The 12862-nt window shown below is 55.1% G+C and overlaps 1 protein-coding gene across 1 annotated transcript; it reads right to left on the bottom strand.

The window, feature by feature from the left end:
* Window positions 1–737: 737 nt before the first annotated feature.
* Window positions 738–11179, bottom strand: RASAL3 (RAS protein activator like 3). The gene is made up of 18 exons (XM_074350543.1): window positions 11042–11179; window positions 10578–10912; window positions 8697–8827; window positions 8458–8536; window positions 8285–8346; window positions 7842–7912; window positions 7104–7230; window positions 6919–7017; window positions 5938–6480; window positions 5433–5577; window positions 5039–5183; window positions 3934–4170; window positions 3641–3842; window positions 3416–3534; window positions 2161–2551; window positions 1727–1884; window positions 1160–1223; window positions 738–1053 (listed from the first exon to the last, which is right to left on the bottom strand). Exons 2-18 carry the CDS (start codon window positions 10897–10899, stop codon window positions 910–912), a joined length of 3039 nt encoding a protein of 1012 aa, XP_074206644.1. The 5' UTR covers window positions 10900–10912; window positions 11042–11179; the 3' UTR covers window positions 738–909.
* Window positions 11180–12862: the final 1683 nt, after the last annotated feature.

The following is a 12862-nucleotide window of genomic DNA, read 5'->3' as shown; positions in this document are numbered from 1 at the left end:
TAGTTCATTATTGTTTCCCCACTGCTCAGCTCAACAGACTCAGGAGACCAGAGTACAAATGTGCATACAGTTTGTATAACAGCTTACTCAATTAATTCAAACATTTATTTTCTATTATGATCCAGGCCTTTTATAGGCAGACATGTCCATCCCAGCTAGCTACCTACTCAACTACTCACGTACCAGGATAAACATCTTGCAAATGCTAACCTATTCACCTGCCTATTGTCCTATCCACCCAACCCCTCACTCATCCACCCACCCATGATTCAAATGTCCACTCATTTTCCCAGTGAACACCCACAGAGCTCAACCATCTCCATACCTACCCACTCCTTCTTCATCTGCCTCCCAGACCTATGCCCTGGCTGCCATGAGGGAACTGATGTGGGATTTGGGGCCCTAGGAAGATGCTCTCATCTGGGATCTGGGAGTCAGTGGAGGTGGGATCCAGGCTTCATTGAGAAGCAGGTGCTGCCCCTAACAATGACAAATACCTTTTATCGAACACTTTAAATTATGGGTCTTCTATTGTGTACGGAACTTTAGATTCATTTTACAAATAAGGAAATTGAGGTTCTGAGAGAGTGAGGGTTTAAGGTCACTTAACTGGTGAGGATCTCCTTACATCACTTCCCTCCATGAGACCTCCAATTAGAGGAGAGTTTGGGAGAGCTGAGTTGGGGAGGGGGGTTGCTTTCTGACTGGCAACACTTAGGGGTAAAAAAAAACATCGATTTTTTTTTTTACTGAAATCAAGATTTTACTGGGCAACCTCATGGTGCCAGACTTGTTGGAACGTACAGCTCCACTCCTTACTGCAGGCCACGTAGGGCTGAGGCAGGGGTTGGACAGGCCCCAAGACAGCTTTCTCTCTGCTCCCAGAGCACGTAGGGCGGAGTGGGCAGTTCAAGTGGTGTCTCCATTGATGCAGGGTGCTTTGAGGGGCAGGGACTGGCTCCGGGAACCCGATGTCCTGGGAAGAAGCTGTCGGCTCTGGACAGTATCCCTCAGCTGGGCCTGAGTACTCTCTATCTCAGCCAGGCGGCGCTCCTGGAGAGGCAGCAGCAGTGGGCTCGGAGTCAGGGGAGGGTTCCACCCCAACTCTTGTTCCCTCACCCAGCCCAGATCTGCCACTAGGCTCGGGCAGGGGTCTCACCAGACTTTTCAGCCTGTGGTCCTCAGTGCTTGAAGGGTCCCGCTCTGGATCCAACTTCGATGTCCTGTGGGGATCAGGAGCAAGGGGGAAGAGTCAGAGGCTGAGAAACTCCACTCCAGCTCGGGGTCGGAGAGTCAGACACTTGGGGGCGGGGCTTGGGGTAGAGGAAGAGTTTTCCAGTTTGGGGGGCCCGGGCCTAGATACGCATGAAGAAGAGGCTACTGAATTAGAGCCTGGAATGGCTGGAATGAAAGGACCAACCGACCCTTGGAGGCGGGGCTTGGTCAGTCCTGGGTGGGGTCGCGCCCAGACTGAGAAATAGGCGGTTTGGCCCAACCTGTTTGGGAGGAGCTGATTAAGGGCCTGAAAGAGAGGACCTCCCAGGGACCTGGGGACGGTGGAGCTTGGGGCAGGCCTTAGACAGTTGTGTTGGGGCGGGCCTTGCAGAGGGGATGTGATTGTGCCAGGCGTGGTTTCGGTAGGACTAACTAGGAGGCTGGGCCCTGAGCCAATCTCTTTATAGCGAGCTCATCTGAGGGCGGAGCTAATGGAAAGGGCGGGGTTCACCCTTCACGGAGCCTGGAATCCAGGTCCTGCAGCTGACTCCGAAGCTGCTCCTGCTGCTCACTCAAGGCCCGAATGTGGGTGCCAAGTGACTCCACGAGGCTGGACAGCGCCTTCTGATCCTCGCGCAGCGCGGCCACCTCGCACTGCAGCTCTGCCAGCTGTGTGGAGGGAGCAACTGTAACCTGTCCCATCCTTTCTCCCCAAAGACCCTGACCTCCCTGTCCCTTGCGCTCTGCCTCCTAACTGCCCTGACTGTTGGCGAACAACGCTCTCGTTGTACAGAGGAGGAAACGGAGGCCCCGAGACGGTTGGACTAGGCCTGGGGGGTAACACAGCCCAGCGAGCTCGGTATTTGAACCAAGACCTGCCCATCTTTCAGTCTTTTTCCTGTTCCTGTCTCCCCATTCTGTGCGCGGACCTGGGCTGTAGCTCACCTTGCCCACGGGTCGGTGGGTGCCTAGCGACTGGTCTCTGTCCCTTGGCTGATCCAGATGGCGCTGCCAGGGCACTGATGACTTCCGAGGCAGCGAGGCCGAGGTCCCAGTCCAGGGCCGGCCGCGGGGCGCGGGTACCGTGCGTAGGGAGCCTTTGGGTCGCGGCCGAGGCCCAGCAGACGGGCGGCGGCGAGCGGGGCGACCAGCCGGAACGCTCTGCGTGCGCTGCACAGGCCGGGGCAGCCGCTGGGGCCGCTCGTCGTCTGGCCGCTGCCGGACCCAACTACCTGCGCCGTGAACGCTGCGCAGGGACTGGCTCTTGGAGATAAGAGGAGTATGCTTGGGGAGGTCCCGGGGTGCCAGGAAGCCAGGCTTCTCCCCTGCAGAGAAGCTGGGGGTGGAATGGTGGAGCTCAGACCTTCCACTGGCTCCTGAGCTGACCCCATCTCTACCTAATTCCAGAAATAACCTCACCTCTGATCTGTTACTTCTGTGACCCTGTCGCTAATAGGATCACATTTTGACCTCTGATCCTGGGCTTCTGACAATACTGTCCTCTCTATGACCTTTGACATAACAGCAATCTAAGCTTTGCTTCCTCTCTAGTTTTGTCCTTGAACTCTGACACAGTGTGACCCTTGACTTGGTCCTCTCTGTAACCTCTGCTTCCAATCTGTTTGAGCTTGACCTCTGCTCACAGTGGTACCCTCTTCCTTCCCAATCTGACTCCCACTTGTCCCCAGTCTCTGACCTTAAACTGAGCCTGTCTCGGCCTCCTGAAAGATCATAGTCCCTGACTTCTGACCCCAAATATGACTCTGCCCATAACCCTGGACTCCATCTGACCCTGGGCTCAATCTTCTTACAGTATGAACCTGTCCCTGACCCTTGACAATGTATCTTAATATCTGATCCTGACCTGACCTCTGATTTGATCCTATCCACAACCTCTCACTGAAATCTGCCACTCATCACTGACCAATGTCACTTTCTCTCTCTGACCCCAGATGTGACCTCTTCCTGACTTCTGTCATGCATAATCCTCACCTTGGATTCCAATCTGACCTTGTACCTGCCCTCTGGCCACACTCCATTCAACACTTGTTTCTGACACTGACACCAACATGATGTTGTCTCTGACCTCTGATGTGATCCTGCCTTCACCTCTGACCCCAGTCTGACCCTGTGCCTTTGGCCCTTCCCCTGCTCCCTCCCAACCATCAGAATTGGACCAGACTTGAGGCAAGCAGGTTACCTGGAGTGGACCTGGGCTGGGGGTGGTGGGAGACGCATTGGCACAGACACAGGTACAGGTAGGCCCTCCTCAATGGCATGCAGGATGGTGGGCAGTGGTTCCAGGCTGTCACGGGTTGCCTGGTGAAGCATGCAGGGAGGATGCTGAGCAAGTACTCTAGGGCAAGAGGCTCCCTGCTCTCTTGCCTCCCTGCCTCATGTTCTGGGCTCTAGGCTCAGGCCACACCTGGTCAAGTTCAGCAAAAACGGTACAGAGCTGGGCATGCAGGACTGCCAGCTGGAGGGCCAGGTCACTGCTGCCCTGGTAACCACTGGGTGCTGTGTCCACATCCACCATGGCCACTTGGTCCAGGAAACGTTGCATGGCAAGTCCATGATCCTCCAGGAAGCTATTCATGAAGCTCATGTAGGCCTCCTTCTCACCGAACCTGGGTTAGAGCCCAACTGGGTGGGTCAGGTCAGGCATTTATCACCCCCATGGCCCCAGCATTCCCCCCTCCCCAGCCTCCCAGCACCTACGGAGCACGGTTTGCGAGGTTCTGGATGACCTTGGCGATCAATGTGAGGGTGCGGGCCGGGCCGGGTGCCGGGTGTTCTGGCGCCAGGCCAAAGAGGCTGGGTGACAGGATGGCGGGACACAGGAGCCGCAGGAAGAGAGAGGCACACACTAGTCGGGGTCCCAGTGCCTCAGAGCCCCGTGCCTTGCATGCTTCTCGCCAGCCTGAAAACACAGTGCCCAGCTCTGCTGGGAACCAGCTAGGGAAGAAGAGGCAATGGTCAGAGAGGGAGAATATGGGCATAAAGTTCATGGATAATCAAAGTCCTAAGGTCATGGGTCAGGAGACACCTGTGTTCTGGGTTCCAGGATTGAAGACATTGGGGTTATAGGTCCAATTGGGGTCAGCGTTTGTTTATGGAGTAGTTATTGTGGTGACTTCTGGAGTCAGTAATCTTAGATTTGGGGGTACAGGTTCGCATGAGGGCAGAGGTCGTGAGCTTGGGACATAGCTCTAACTGGATATAAAATTGAGGTGCTAGATAGAGCACATGATATGAAGTCGAATAGGACTGGGGTTACAGGGTCACCTAGGTTCAGAAACCATGGATTGATATCCTAGGTAGTATGGGATTAGGCATACTGGTTAACCTAGGGTCAGAGGTCAAGGAACTGGAATCACAGGCATCCCAGTTACATAGGATTGGGTGTACAGGGTCACTTAAGGTCAGCAGTCATGGGAATGAGCATATGGCATTACTGGAGTCAGAGGTCATAAGATTGAGGTTCTATGTTAATTGGGGTCAGGTGGCATGGAATTAGGATATAGGGTCATCTGTAATTTAGAAGACAAGGAATTGGGTCCCAGGTTACTTGGGGTTGGGTAGCATGACATTGGGAAAGGGTTGCCAGATTTAGTAAATAAAACTTTAAGATAAACAGTTAAACTTAAATTTTAGATTTTAAAAAAGAATGCCTTTTTTTTTTTAAGTATAAGTATGTCCCAAATATGGTATCACACTTAACTGGGCATCCCGTGTTTTATATGCAAACCTTAATTTGGAGTCAGGGTTAGCACAGTGGCTGAGAGGCAGGGGCAGGCTCAGGTGCTGGGGCCCTGATTCTTACTCGTAGGAGTGGATGATGTTCTCAAAGACCTCCTTGCAGCTGTTTCGCAGTCTGGCCTGGTGCTGGGGCAGCTCTGAAGCCGGGCACTTGCTGGGGTCCACCTCACAGTCGTCAGTGGAGGCACAAAGACGCCGCACGACCTGCCCTGCAGCCCAACACAGCCAGAGACGGACCCAGCTATAACAACTAGAACCCACAACACTCAGCCTTCAATTCTATCTCCAGCTTAGTCTGGAGGCACCTAATATCTTGGGGAACCCTCAGTTCCCTCCAAGATCTCAGCACCCCCGTGGCACCACCCACTACCAGAATCCAGGTTACCCTGGTACTCTCAGATATCCTCTGGGGTGCCCTACCCAGCCCAGCTGAGGCTCTGACTCCCGACCCTGCTCACCTAGCGTCTCTTGGAGGTAATCCTGTGCTACAAGCTTCATGTATTCATCGATGGCCTTGGTGGCCAATGTGTTTTCCCGGAACAGCAGCGCCTCACGGCCTCCGCTGCGTGCCAGCTCCGCGGTGCCCAGGTCTGTCACCAGTGCCTGCGCAGAGTGGGGTCACATTGCGTTGGGCGAAGACTGGGCCGGGGGAATCCCTGCTTGGGGGATCCCTCACACCTGGGACACAGGCCCCATCCTCATTGCTGCTGCCCAGGCCCAGCCCTTGATGCAGGAGCTCATAGCAGGCGGGAACCTCCATCCCTCAAAGCAGAAATTTTGGCCTCTTAGCGCTGAGACTCAGTTCAGGCTCCGCCCCTCGCAGCTGACGCTCAGGCCCAGCCCCCTCAAGCTGCCCCGCCCCTCGAAGGTGCAGCTCAGGTGCTGTCCCCGCTAACTCCCTCTCTAGAGCGCGCGATCGGCCAGCCCCTGGTCACCCGGGTTCGTGCCGTCGCGGCGCCGCACCTGAGCCCGACCGGTGGCCCGCAGCACGCGCACCATGGCAGCCGCCAGCTCCTCCTTGGCCTGCGCGGACAGCGCGAGCTCGAGCGCCCCGCAGAGGCGCGCGTAGTGGAAAGTGAGGAACTCCGCCAGCTCCTTGTAGCGCTCGGACGGCAGCACGCGCAAGCGCCGCGCCCGGATCCGTGCCCGCAGCGCCGCGCCCGCTGGCGCCCCGAGCAGTGGGAACCAGCGCTCCAGGCCCGCGGCGGGCGCGCGGGGGACGCCCACCTCTTCCAGCGCCAAGGCCACGCGGCCCAGCACCGCGTCTCCTGGGCCCGCACCGCGTAGCCGCAACGACAGGCGACGCGCGGGCGGCAGCGCCTCAAAGTGGAAGCGTTCGGCCCAGAAGAGCTGGCCAGGGCCAGTCCGCGGCGCTGTGCGCGCAAGCAGCGCGCCGTCCAACCACAGCTCGGCCCGCACTCCCGGAGCCCCTGCTGCAGTCCGGGGAAGCCCCTTCACTTCGTGCACCCACACGCTCAGCCACGTCTCTTCCCGCTCCACGTTGTCCTGCGGACCGGAGCAGGGACCGGAGCGTGGCGTCGGTGCTCCACATTGGGCACCAGAGGTGAAGAGCGGAGCCCGTGCTCCCAGAGGGAAGACAGTGAGGCCACGGGGGTCCAAAGATGGCTATGCGGAAACCCTCTAGCTTTTCTGGGCTCTCCCGGAGAGATCGGAGCCCCAGGGTGTGGAGGGGTAGCCGCGGGGTGGGGACTTGGCGACTGCCTGCTAGGCGGAGCTTTGGGTGCAAATAGGGCTCGGATTGAGAAGAAAGGAGAGGGGCTGATAATAGATGGAAGCAGGGTCTCGGAGTGGTTGCGAAGGTATAGAAGGGTGGGTGAGTCTAAAGGGCAGGGTTTCGGCGCTGGTGGGATTTATGTTTGGGTGGAAGGGGCGGGGCGCAGGCTGTGGGAGGGGCCTCTGTATCCGATCTTCCGCACTTCTGACCTGATTAGGCTGGAAGTGGCGACGAAGGTCCTCGATCCACCGGTCTCTCTCAGCAGCCGAGCGGCAGGAGAAGCAGCGGCTCCCGCCCACCCACGTTACCTGTTGAGGAGAGGGATCCAAGGGTGCGGTTGAGGCCAAGGGTAGAGACAAAGGGTCGGATGAGGTGGCCCGTTGCCTGCACTTACCTGGAAGCAGTGGGGCTCCTCCAGGAGGCTGGAGTGCAGTGGCCAGACCTGCACGTCTCGCTCGGCGCCCAGGTCCAGCTCGGAGAGTGTGGCCAGCGATTCCCGAGAACCCAGAGCACTGGGGGGTCTGGGGAGGGCGCAGGTGAACAAGCTGTCATTCCTGCCCCTCCCCCGGCCCCCTACAGTCTGAAGGGTGGAAGGAGGCCAGGATGGAGTTGAATGTAAATTGGACTTGAATCCATCGCTTTAGGATGGACCTAGCTTCTCATGGTGGCCTGCATGAACTTGCATAGTACAGCCCTTTTCACCTTTTGATCTCATTTCCCTCCACTTAATTCATCACTTAATTCCAGTCACACTGGCCTTGTTTTTGTCATTTCCTCCGTCCTCTTAACTTTTGCACTTGCTGTTCTGACTGCCTGAAATGCTTTTCCTGCCCCTTTGGCCTAGTTAACTTCCAACTATCCTTCAGATCCTAGCTCAAGGGTCCCTTCCCTGACACTTCCAGACTGGGATGTTGACTTGGCTGCTGTTTTAGAGTTGTTGTGTCAGACTCTGCCCCCACCCTTCAACAGAGGGAGGGCTGGCCCCATGCTAAGGGTCTTTCAGTGGCCCCAGCACGGCCCAACATGGGGCAGGACACAGAAGGCCACATGGGGTATTTGGTGAAGGTCAGAATTATAGGCAGGAGGAGGGGGAGGGAACACTGTTGAATCCCAGCTTCTCAGAGACCCTTACCCATCCCGGGAAGCGCTGGCTCCCAGCTCCGACCTGGCCTTTTTCTTCTCTTTCAGCCGCTTGAGCAACCCCTGTGGGGAGGGGGATGTCAGCTCAGCAGACCCCCACACTCTCTCCTCAGCTCCTTTCCCCCCAGGGTGTCCTGGAAGATCTGCTGGTCTTGAGGGATCACAAACTCAGGCTACGTTAGCAGGAATATTAAAGGTAATCAACAGCTCCCATTTCTAACATGCCAGTTATATGCTTTCCTACATTCTCTGTGGACTTCTCATAAACAGCCCCCAAAAGAGTTTCTCTCATTGGCTCCATTTGACAAATAGGGACACTGTGGCCCAGAGAGGGTCAGTGACCTGCCCAAGATCACCCAGGAAGAGTCCCCCTTCCTCCTCTTAGGGTCTGGAAGTCTTTGCTCTCCTCTCCACCACCCCCACTGGATGCCTCACCCGAATGTTGTGGACCTGGTTGGGGCCAGCAGCTTCTGACTCAGTCTTTCCAGAGATCCGATCTGTGGGTGATCAGGGGTGTAAGGTTGAGGGGGAGGGTGGGATCATCTTGAATTCTGCCTCACCTTGACAGGTTCCCAAATGCCCCTGCTCTCCCCACCTCTCAAGCTTACCTGGATCCCTGAGGTTCCCCAAGGCCACCTGGATGCTGCCCTCAGAGCTAGCGCTCCCCATCCGGGGCCGGCGAGCACCCTGTTCCCCACAGGAGCGGGTGGTCAGAAAGGGGAGGCAGGCAGGCAGACCCAGGGAGAGGCAGACACCTTTCTGTTATCCTCCCTCTCATCCCCCTTCCCACTGTCTGTCCCTCTCCCTTCCTCTCCTTCCCTCCTCTTACCCGTGTGCCCCCTCTTACCTCCTCCTCACCCCCAAGCAGCACCAGCCTCCCATCAAGTAGGGCGAAGGCCCCAATGTTCCAGACAGGCACGTCGGGTGTGGGGGCCTCGGGGATCTGTGGGGCAGGGGGCTCCGGCTCTGGCTCCAGCTCTGGGTAGAGGAGGAGGTGCTGGGACCTGGTAATCCTTTCCTCTTCCTCAGAACAACCTCTCCACTCACCAAGGCTCACATCCTCCCCTACCCCCGACCCCTCAGCAGCCATGTCAGGCTATTGTTTGGGTGAGCCTGCACCCCTCTCTGGGCCTTGTCCTCACCAGCAGTGGGTAGAGGACACAGCCCCACCAACCATGTGCCCTGTACTTTGGTTTACCACTCCATACGCCTTCTCTCATTTAATCCTCCAAAAGTCATTCAAAGGGTTATTATAACCCCCATTTCCCAAGAAGAAAACTGAAAACCCACAGAGGTTGAGTGACTTGCCCAAGGTCACACAGCTTGTGAGTAGTTGAGCCGGGCTTCAGACACAAGCATTCTTCTCTTAGCCAAGACAGTGGGTAGGTCCAAAAGGTTAAAAAACAGGACAGCAGCCTTGGTTCCTTACATAACAAACTAGTCTAAGGGGAAGAGTATTCAAAGTTTGAGTAAGGAACAGAAAAAGGGCAGGGTTGGGAGAGGTGTTGGTGCAGTGGGTCAGGGAAGGTTTCCCAGAGAGAGCAAGTGTACACTGGGTCTTGGACAGCAGATTGGATTTTGACAAACAGAGGTGGAGCATATGGAGGCAAGAGTAACTTGAGCAAAGGCTGGGAAATGGCACATGGCATGGCCCAGGGAAATAAAGGGAAAGGGGAAAGGGCTTGGAGGGCTTGGAGGCTGGAGGGAAGATATTAGTGCAGGGCCTTGGGTGTCAGAGGAGCTGGAGTTTTATCCTGGAGGTACTGGGGAGCCATGGGAGGTGTTTGAGCAGGGGAGGAGAAGGTCTGCTTATTAGAGAGCTCTCACCAGATCCTATGGAGTGAGCAATACCTGATACCCTGGAGGTTGGCTGAAGGGATGCTTTTGCAAAATGAGAATACAAATGATGAGTATTAAATGAGCTTCCAGGAATAGAAGGGCTGAATCAACCCTCTCAAATTACCTGTCTGTTCTATCATTTCACCACCAGAGGAATCAATGAGAGATAATTCCCACTTGTTAACAGATCACATAAAATGTGCTGGGTCCTGAGGCCAGCGCTATCTCTGTGATCTCCAATCTTCATGATGTTTTTACTCTTCTAGATCTCTCTATGTGTCCTTTTCTTGTTTACTTGTTTACTGTCACACCCACTACATTATGAGCACCATAGGGCAGGCAGTTTAACCTGTTTTATTCACTGCTGTGTCCCTCAGTGCCTAAATCAGGGCAGGTCTGGAACAGTCAATGCTCACAGACCTCTGACTGAATGAATGAGTGAATGAAATAAAATACCCTTCAAGGTGGGAATCACGAATCCCATTTAACTTATGGGGAAACTGAGGTTCAAAGAAGTGAAGAAACTAATATGTGGCTGGAGGGCAGGAGGCAGCAGAGATGGATATCCAGGCAGGAGACGATAAGCCTGGGCCATTGAATGTGAAGAGAGACCTGTGGGGGCCAGGGACCATTTGGCATCCAGAGAGTGCTATCATCCGTCTATTCCCTGTTCCTTCCCCAGGCTGGACCACCAGCCCACAGATCCCTGGCCACTCCCACCATACCCAGGCCCTGGGTGAGGGGGAAAGAGGGAAGAGGGCAGCCAGTTGGGCCCCAGTCACTTCCTGTTAGGTTTCTGCGCTCCCCACAATTTCCTGTGTCTGTAAGGCTGATGCTCCCGCGGCAGACAAAACCTGGGCCTCCCAACCTGGGTCGGGGGGCCACGTACCTGGTGCCTCTGGCTCTGGCTCCGATTCCAGTGGTGGGCTCTTATGCCTCCCCCAGAGGGTCTTGGATATTCGGAGGCGGCTTGTGCGAGACTCTTTTGGGGGCGCAGAGAGGACACGACGAAACAGCGAGCGAGGGGCCGGCTGGCTGCTGACTGAGGGCTCCTGGTGGCTCAGTGCCCTCCCCCAGCCTGCAAGGCGGCCCCAGCGGAACCCTCCAGCCCCCTTCTCACCACCACCCGCTGAGTGCCAGCGGTAGGAGGTTAGCGGGGTTGAGGCTGCAGGCTGGGTTTGGGAGGCCTGGCTCGGTGAGTGTGAGTCCATGGTGGGGACTCTCCTGGAGGATGAGAAGGTGAAAATTCTGCCTGGCGTCTGCCCACATGCTGTCTGCATTTTGGCCCCCTCCTCACTCTCAGCTCTACCTCTAGGGAACCCCCTTGGGGGCCAAATTCCCTCCCTCTCTTACCTTGATTTCCTGACCAGCCCCAGAATCAGCAGCCGTCTGCACCCTGCCTGGCTTCCTCCGGCTAAATGCAACTCCACGTGACCCTGTCTGTCCCACCCCCGCCCCACCACAGCCAGGCTGGGAGGACACAGTTGGGGCAGGATGCGAGAGGAGAGGAGGTGACAGAGCAGGACCCAGAATCTCTCGCTGCCCAGGAGGAAGCACATGCCCCTCTCTGAGCCTCAGGTGCCTTCTCTGTGAAATGTGCACACACTGACCAAATGCTGGAACTCTCATCTGCTGCTGGTCAGAGTGTAGACCAATTCATCCAAGCTGGAAAACTGGCATGATCTATGACCATTGACTGTTCACCTCTCCTCTGACCCAGCAGTGCCACTGCTGGGTATGTACCCAATAGACATGCCCATCAGTGCTACTCACAGTAGCCCCCAAACTGGAAACAACCCAAGTGTACATCTGCCGTAGAATGGTTAAATTGTGGTTTCTTCACACAGTGGAATATTATGCAGCAATAAAAATGATTGAACTCAGATGAATCAAAAACAATGCTGAGAAAAAACCCCACACAAACAATGAAGAGTAAAACAGTGCAGTTCCATTTATATGAAGTTCCAAAGCAGGCAAAACTGTGTATAACAAGTAAGGGTATTGGTTTTCTTTGGAGGGGCTAGGGCTTGGGGACAGAGTGGGAGAGCCTGAGGGAGGCTTCTGAGAGCTGAACATGGTGTTTTCAATTGAGGGGAAATTCACACAATATAAATTTTAACATCTTTTTTTTTCTTAAGCTGGGTGCTGGTTACATGGGTGTGTTCTGCTGTGAAAATTCATTGAGCTGTACATTTTGGTGCCCTTTCCTGTCTCTCTGTTATACTTCAGAAAGTATTTACTTGAAAAAAGAGGTGGCCCAATGCTGTTTTGAGGAATAAGTGAGTTAACACGAGAGTCAGTAGAACGAACTCTGGCCCACTGGTCCAAGGGTGGGTTTGAGTGCCAGCTGCTGCTCCCTCACTATGTGACCTCAGGCAACTCACTTCCTCTCTCTGAGCCTCGGTTTCCTTATTTGTACAAGATGATAATATCGGTTTCAGAATGTTCATAATGGGAGCCTTTGTTCAAAATGTTTCCTGAATGCCTACTGTGTGCTAGGCGCTAGAGAAGCCATGGGGAACTAAACAAACTTGGTTCCTGCCCTCCTGGAGTTCACAGTCCAGCGAAGGAGACAAATTCTGAGTATGAACGCAGGATATTTTTAGCTGGTGAGGAGTACTTGGAAGAGAAGAGACAGGCTGGAATAGAGGCTGCATTTTGAGCTGAAAAAATCCAGGACAACCTCCCTGAGGAGGTGGAATTTGTGACCTAAAGCATGAGAAGAGCTGGTCATGGGACAAGTGTGCCGGGTAGAAGGAATAGTTTGTGCAAAAGCAAGGGTGACCAGAAGCCATGGGGTGGGGTGGGTAGGACTGCTTTCATGGGCATGTGACCTTTGTGGTCACGCAGGACCCCATGCTCAGAAGGGCTCTGCACTGCACTTGATTTAATGCTCTGCTGTTGCTGTCTTGAATTTCTTGTTTTTTGGACAAGGGGCCCTGAATTTTCATTTTGCACTAGGCCTCGAACATTCTATAACCTGTCCTGATGAAGAGAGCCTTCAGTAAGGGAGAAAAACCCTTCTCCTGGAGCTGGCTGTGTTCACACAGGTGCACACACCTTGGATATGCCCAGTCATTCATACCACACTCAGTCCACTCAGTGCACACACAGGTAGTCTCCCTGTGTGCTGCCATGTCTTGGAGCCTTTACCACCTCACTGCATACTGGCCC

The sequence above is a fragment of the Camelus bactrianus genome, chromosome 22, assembly GCF_048773025.1.
Source record: "Camelus bactrianus isolate YW-2024 breed Bactrian camel chromosome 22, ASM4877302v1, whole genome shotgun sequence".
Taxonomy (NCBI): domain Eukaryota; kingdom Metazoa; phylum Chordata; class Mammalia; order Artiodactyla; family Camelidae; genus Camelus; species Camelus bactrianus.
This window is presented reverse-complemented; position numbering and strand designations above follow the sequence as displayed.